Source organism: Heteronotia binoei, chromosome 4 (assembly GCF_032191835.1).
Source record: "Heteronotia binoei isolate CCM8104 ecotype False Entrance Well chromosome 4, APGP_CSIRO_Hbin_v1, whole genome shotgun sequence".
Lineage (NCBI taxonomy): Eukaryota > Metazoa > Chordata > Lepidosauria > Squamata > Gekkonidae > Heteronotia > Heteronotia binoei.
The window spans coordinates 82,953,958-82,961,946 of NC_083226.1; the positions used below are offsets into that span (position 1 = coordinate 82,953,958).

At 46.5% G+C, this 7,989-nt stretch overlaps 1 protein-coding gene across 1 annotated transcript; it reads left to right on the top strand.

Annotated features, from left to right (window-relative positions):
- Nucleotides 1-2,272: 2,272 nt before the first annotated feature.
- LOC132570120 (uncharacterized) lies at nt 2,273-5,940 on the top strand. Its single transcript, XM_060236554.1, has 4 exons — nt 2,273-2,539; nt 2,702-3,242; nt 4,712-4,837; nt 5,825-5,940. Exons 1-4 carry the CDS (start codon nt 2,273-2,275, stop codon nt 5,938-5,940), a joined length of 1,050 nt encoding a protein of 349 aa, XP_060092537.1.
- Nucleotides 5,941-7,989: the final 2,049 nt, after the last annotated feature.

A 7,989-nucleotide genomic window follows, 5' to 3' on the forward strand; every position in this document is an offset into this window, starting at 1 on the left:
ACCCTGAGCCATTTTGATGGGAAGGGCGGGATATAAATCATAAATAAATAAAAATTAAAAAAAAATAGGTAAAATCACTAACAGTGGCAAAGGCAAGATAGCACCTCCCCCCGCTCCCATCCTTCCAGGGAAAAGGGAGTTTATTAGATATAGCATGTGGGAAGTTGGGAAACCCACATTCCTACTGCCCTGCTCCTGTTGAAGGTGGCTGCAAGCATCTCAGTCCTGTTCCTGCTGATCTTACAGCAGTGGGGCACTCAGTTCTGTGACTGACTACGCAGTTTACAGTGCACTGACCCTGGAATTCACATATGTGATACAGATCCTCCTCATATTGAAATGTTGAGGTTGTGAACTGGATGAATGCCTCCAAACCACCTCCTCTCTACTCCTAGAATTATTAGGCTTGGTGTTGGTACTACAAAATATAGGAGGAAGGATGTTCCTATTTCCCAGTGCTGTACCACTCTGAGATTGGAGATGACTTCATAGTCTCTTTACCCACACAATAATAACTTCAGAAAAAAATGGATTCTAAATCCCTTCTCCTTCAAGTCTTTATAGCACCCAATTTGTAATGTTGTTGTTGTTGTTATTATTATTATTATTATTATTTGAATTTCTAGTTCACCCTACCCCCGCATGCAGGGCTCAGAGTATGTTACAATAAATACATATAAAACAGTTGAGACATAATTACAATAAAAATCTGTACAAGCACAGATGACACAGCTCAATAAGATGGTGATAAAACAATTAACAAACCCTGCCAGGATGAGCCAGAATACCAGGCAAGTGGGCAAAACCACCACCAATAGCTCAGGCTGACATGGTGCAAACAGGGTGGAGCAGGGGAGGTTAATGTAATTGAATACCCACTGCCTCAATCAAAGGCCTAGAAGAAATCCCATTTTACAGGCCCTGTAACAAGTCCTGCATAGGGTTGCCAGGTCTGGCTCAGGAAATATCTGGGGCTTTGGGGATGGAGCCAGGAGCAAGGTTGTGAAAAGCATGATTGAACACCAAAGGGAGTTCTGGCCTTCACATTTAAAGGGACTGTGCTCCTTTTAAACGCTTTCCCTTTATTGGAAATAAGGGGCGCTGGGGGTACCTTCTTTTGGGGCTCATAGAATTGGACCCCCTGGTCCAATCTTTTTGAAACTTGGGGGGGGGGGTTAATGAGAGGCACCAGATGCTATGCTGAAAATTTGGTGCCTCTACCTCAAAAAACAGTCCCCCCACCGAGCCCCACAGATTGATTCTCCATATAACCCTGAAGTGGGGGATGGCCTCCAGACCATGGGATCCTCTACCTCCTTCCAACTGGTGAATAGCAACCCTAGTCACGCAGGGCCTTGATCTCACTTGGGAAAGTGTTCCACCAGACTCTGGTTGAGGCTAAACCGATGTCTTTTGGGCCAGGTATGTTTGTCTGACAAGTGTAAGGCTACTTTAAAATGATTAAAGAGGCATCTCACTTATGATGCAAGAGTTTCTCATATTCTTAAAGGAGAGAGTAAATAAATGTATATTCAGATGCATAATTCCATTGAAAGTTGAAGTTCGGATTAAAATTGACCATTTTTTAAAAAAACATAGGCCCTTTTCACACTTAGCGTTTGCTACCAATATTCCGCGGAGGAATTCTGTCCGGATCATTTCCCTCGTTTTAGCACTATGGTCTCTTTTGCGCAGTCGGTTTCCATGCAGCCCCGGGTCAAATCGTTTTCGCACTAGCATCAACTTGACTTCAAGGCCCTGTCAATCATTTTTTTTTAAGCGCAAGTCTGGTTGCGTTACTGCATAACAACGTAACAGTGAGACATCACCACTGTTCCTCCCCCTTTTTTTTGCTGGCAAACCGCATCACGTGTGCCGCTTCTGCTTAAGTATTGGCTGCAGCTATAGCATCCTCCACAGCCCTGTATTGGCAGGAGCATTCGCAATGGAGAATCTGGATGATGAGACTGTGGCGTGTCTTTATTCCACAGTGGAGGTTCTGCTTTTGTGCCTGTATGCCGGATGCCAACTCATCAATGAATATGCAAGGAGATCCCGGAGACGAAATCTTAGGGCTCTGCTCTCTTCTGAAATGTCTGATGGCCGCCTTGGACTGAATGCAGGTGGCACTCGCCGCCATGAACTTGGATGGCACTATCTTGCAGGATTGCTGTTCTCACCCAGGTATTGGGTGTACCCCCGTGAAGTGGGTTGGTGGGAGAATTTTGTGCTTGTCTTCTGGGGTGACGAGCAATGACTTGAACACTTCCGGATGAGCAGAGGAACCTTCCTGGAGATTTATGCCGCTGTGAAGGACAAAATGGACAGACAAAGCACACAGATGAGGTCTCCAGTCCACTCTGAAAAACGGCTCGCGGCAGCACTATGGTACCTCGCAAATGGATGTGTCTATCGGCTTGTCAGTACACAGTTTGGTATCGGTGTTTCCACCATTCATGGAATTGTGATGGAGGTTTGCGAAGCCCTCGAGTCCCATTTGTTTTCCAAGGTCGTATGCCTCGGTGACGATATTGGAAAGGTATGTGTTTTTTTTTTATTTCTCTCATCAGTTTTGCATTATAACGCAATATCGGTATGTCAGAACGTAATGTGGTTGATTTCCTATTGCTAATATATTGGGCATTGCATTGCACTACGGTGATAACCGTGACCTGATCCACTGTGCTCCATTTCTCAACAGATTTTGGATGGTTTCGGGAAACTTGGGGTGCTGCATACCATCGCTGCTTTGGATGGGTCGCACATTCCGATATGTGCGCCTGGGGGGAGAACTGAGGAGTTCTGCAACTGGAAGCAGTTCTGTTCGGTGATCCTCCAAGGCACGGTCGATCACACCGGACGCTTCATTAATGCGGAGTTTGGGTTCAGCGGCAGGACCCACAATGCCTTCGTATTCACCAACAGCAACCTATACCACAGCATGGATGCAGGAATCTTCGTTCCTGCGAACCCCAAGGTGACTTTGGGCAATGTAAGCATCCCCGCGCTTGTATTGGCAGATGGAGCATACCCTCTTAGGCCTTGGCTAATGACTCCATTCAGGACACCGAGAGGGGCCATCCAGAAGCACTATAATAGGAAACACGCCATGGCCAGGAACGTTGTGGAGCGTGCTTTCGGAAGACTTAAGGCTCGTTGGCGTGTCCTACAATCGAGACTCAACGCACAGTACGACAGCGTTTTCTCCATTGTAACCGCATGTGTTATTCTGCACAACATATGTGAGGAAAAGGGATATGAGGTTACACTGGATATTGCAGATAAGGGGACAGCTTTCTGCCCAGACCCAGAAGAGGCAGACTATAGGGTTATTAACAGGAGGCAGTTAGAAAGAGGGAAGATTGTGTGGGATGCTGTAGCAGAGTATATGTATCAAAGAAGGAGATGATTTTGCAGCTGCCACTGCCTGTTCCTGAAAACCGGACCTTGTATCTCGCACTTGCGCGGTAGCGTTGTTGCGTAATTACGCCAATTCAAACAAGTGTTCCCTGTATCCCAGACACTATATCCATGCAATAAAGCTATCCATGTATTAACTGCCCATTTATTAAAGTTATTGCAGCATTCGTTCAGCGACTGCTTTCTCTTACAGCAAATAATTTTTTTGGATTTATAAATGGAAGAGGACTATGTCCTTGTTTTTATTTCTTGGGGGGGGGGAGGAATATTTACACACACAAGGTGTTCTTAAATGTGCTTCTGCCTCCCTTAGTTTGTCCCCTGTCGATCAGCATATGCATTGCACCCTGATTGGATAACTCAAAAGGAAAAGGGAGGGGGCACTATCTCTCAAAATTGAAAGTGCGTTATTACGAAATGACAAGCAGAAGGAGAAGTGGCACATTTTGGCAGCGGGAGGAAGTTCTTGCGATGCTAGACATAGCTGAGAGGAGCGGGCATGCTGAGCAGCTTATGTCTAGCACGCACCTGGAGACAAGGAGCATTTATGAGGTGATAGCCAGGAGGTTGCAATGGAGGGGATATGACCGGACCGCAGCCCAGTGCCGATCAAAGTTCAAAAGGCTCCGTTGCGACTTCATGGGCAGCCTGCAGGCCTGGGGAGGGATTCCAAGGGTGTCAGGGAGGACACCCTACCATGACGCAATGCTGCGTTTGTGGGAGCTCACAGGCAGAACCTGTTGGGAGGATAGGCACCATGATTGTGAGTATGATCACAACACACAAACACCACCCCCCTTTTTTATTAATTCTGTAAGACATGAGATGATTCCCCCACCACGACCTCCTTTAATGCTCTGATCAGGCTTCTTGAACCAAAAAAGGGGCCATGCAAATTGCAGAGCAATTTTAAGTACAGAACCAATGCTAGCATGGGCCAGCCGTGCACTCAGCAATGCAATGGTGTTGACTCTTGAAAGTAGAGGATAGGCACCATGATTGGGAGTATGATCACAACACAAAAACGCCACCCCCCTTTTTTATTAATGCTGTAAGGCATGAGATGATTCCCCCCACCTCCTTTTATGCTCTGATAATATTACGTGCACACACAGGAATTCTAAAAGGCATATTAAATGCACCACTGCTTATGGCACTGTCGTTTTTTAAGCACTGATCAGCCTGTGTGCTTGTTATCCAATGGAGGCCCTCACATGTATCATGTGATGTAATTCACATTAATTGCATGTATGAGTTGTATTCCTTGGTTTTTTCCCATCACATGCCACAGTCGACAACCGACCACGAGAACAAGGGGAGCAGCCAGGCCGACCACAGCAGGAGGAGCACGAGGATCCGGAGGGTGATGGAGATCCCGACAGGGAGGGTCCTCAAGTGGCGGTGGAGGAGCAAGAAGGTACATTACCTGACCTCACTTCTTTGGTGCTGCACACTAAACGCAATAAGCAGTGATGTGCGCAGGGGTACCCAAACCTAATATGCGTCTTAGCAAGCAGATGTGGAATTGAAATGGGCAGTACTGTGGCCTCATGTGCGGAAAATCAAGCATTGCAAATATTGCATTCATTTATTGAGCAAGGGAGGGTTGGTGAGGGGGTGAGGAAGGCTTTAAGTAATGCATGCAGGAAGGAGGGAGTGTCTGAAGGGTGGCAGGTACGTAGCTTGCCTGGAGAGGCGTGAAGTGTGGAGGATAGGGTGGTAGGCAGGAATGCATATATACACGTGCAGATGATTTCCAAGCTCAATCCACCTATACTCATGCAATGCTTGAGGTATTACTGCTTCTCCAGGATTAAATAATTTATGTGACACATCTTAGGTGACAGTAGCCCAGGAGGAAGATCTCCAGAGCGGGAGGAAGCTTTTGAGCCTGCTGCAGGAGAAGAAGAGGAAGCAGGTGGGTTTGCCGGAACAAGGAAAGGAGATGCTGATAGAAAGCAAAAGGCATGGTGGGCGAGTTGGAAAAGAAAGTGATGTTCATCACATCGCAACCCTTCAAACCGCTGTGAGATGATTAAAGTAGTGCACTGCCTGCTACAATACTAATGGTCCTTTATGGGCAATGCACAAGCACCACCTCCAATTTGCTGAAAGTAATTGAAGTAGGCAAGGTTTACGGAGGAAGCGTTGTTACGCAATGCGTCACATGTAGAAAATTTTTCAATATGTATGATGTGCTTGCGTTGCAGGGCCATTGGGAGGACCACTGCCAGCTGCGCCGGTGGTTCTACCGAAAGCAGGCCTAACCGCCATAGTATGCCTAGAGGCCCTCTGCAGGTCTACATGTGAGTGTCTAATATTTTGCATGTTGGGTAGTTCCTGAGAGTGCTCTGCATGCATTCCTGAGGACATTGCACTAACTTGGTTTTCTCCTAAATTACAGTCAGTGCATTTACCAGACGCATGGATGCCATGGAGAGGAGGATGCATCAGTTTGAGAGGGAGCAGAGAGCCATGCGTGCACTTTTGAATGAACTGGGTGTGTGTGTTGGGGAATAGGGTTGTTTGTTTACGGTGTTATAATAAATTAATTGTTGTTGTTAAATCTTAAGTTATGGCTGTGCGTTATTTAAGCACCAAAGTGGGACCTGTGCAAAACATACCTTTATTACAAGTGCGGTAACAGTGCAGTATTGCTCCAGCTAAATCAACCTGAGAAGAACACAACATCAGATTTACAGCTGTTGTATATTAAGAATTAAGATAGGAACACCCTGGTTGTGCAGGTATAACAAGTGAAGTAACATCATCGATAACAGCAGTCATAACAAGTAAACAATGGCTGCAACTCACTGCCTCCCTTGATGGGCATTCCTTCTTGTACCCATAAAGTGGCAGTGCTGAAAAACGCAGCAAAATAAATAGGCAGAGCAGCAGGAACTGCATCTGTCATAGCTAAAGTATTGCACGTGTGAAGTAGCCAACCAATACTTAAAGGGAGTTATCCTCAGATATCCCAAAGGAAATGGTTTTAGGGCTCAAAATACACCCTCTGCTTCCCTGTGCAAGATCTTTTCTTGCCCCTACGGGAAGCCACCACACTGCCACTTGAGCAGGGTGCAGGACACAGGAGGCTTTGACTCTCAGGCATAGAGTCTTCTGCCAAAACTGGGTAAGCTATATCTGAAGGCAGTGCTCCCCTAGTATTGCTGCAGTCACAGTTGAGGTGCAGCTGCCTATGTGTGACAGATGGTGGAGACGTTGCAGTGGCTGGTACCTCACCTACCCTTGCCTGTGTCCTACCTTCCCTGATAATTTGGGCAATATTGCCTAGCATCTTCACAGCTGCCCTCATAACATCCACAGTCTCCTTTGTGGCCTCTTTCAAAGCCTGCCTGTCACACTCACCCTCCCCCTCTAAGAAAGAGAACCTGCGGTCTTCATTGGATAGCAGTCTGTCAAAGCAATGCATGGTGTCAGCATGATCCAGAAGACTTTGACTTATCATCTTTTCAGCAACATTATTCAGCATGGCAACCCTTCGTTGACGTTGACCTTCATTCTCCAGACTCTCATCCTTTCTTTGCTGTGTTGCTGATACTGGCAGCTCCTCTCCTGAAGCATCTTAAAGCAGAAGGATGGAAAGATTACATTGCCTGAAGAACCGTGGCCATACACCCCATGTTTGAGTAACTATACAAGTTCCCATTACTGACATGTACTACTCTACTGCAGCTATTGGCATCGCTGCTGTGGATTAAGCAGAAAGCCCACAAACATACCTCCTTCCCCTCCTTCCTGTTCCAAGAGGACAGCATCTCCAGATCCTTGCCTTTGGATACTGCACCCTTCTTCCTCATCAACGTCATCTGAAATTTATACATGACTCATTCCTCAACCTGCTTAGTGGTCCAAAGCCCATGCTTACTTTAAAATACTTTCATGTGCCATCTCTTCAGAAGCAGTTCTGCTCATACATGAAGCAGTAACTGCAGCGTCCATGGCATCTCCAACATGCATTGATCTTTGTATGCTGAATTGTGTTGGTAGGTTTATTGGTGTCAAGGGTTCAGCAATTTTAACCTGGGCAATGCTTCTAAGTTACACTAAAAGCTTTCATATGCCACATAACAGTTCTCCAAAGCACTGCATGCCGCACTTACCCCGCAATGACTCCTCAGCACTGGCTGGATGTTCAGCAGTAAAATCCTGGTCCTGGTCCTGGAATGCATTGCTTGGGTTCACGCTGCTGGAGCCTATAGTGATGTTGAAAAATCAATACTATTGCACTAGTTCAGGGAGGGTAGACAGAAGGCAGAAAAGTGTAGCGAGTATAATAAGGCAAACAACCATGTTGCCCTTCATTAAAGTGTCCCCATCCGCATCACGTGGGATTCTCCAGTCGCATGTTGGATAACGGTGCATCCGAAGCACTGGGAGGCGAGTTGTCATTCGACACCTCCACAGCATGGCTTCCTATCACCGGCCACCCCACAGCAACCACTCTAGGTGTGAAGGTTGGAGTACATGACTAAGTTATAGGAATCCCTTATGTGGGTTTCATTATGTGTAAAAAGGGAGCCTAAATCATAAGCAGTACACGGCAGG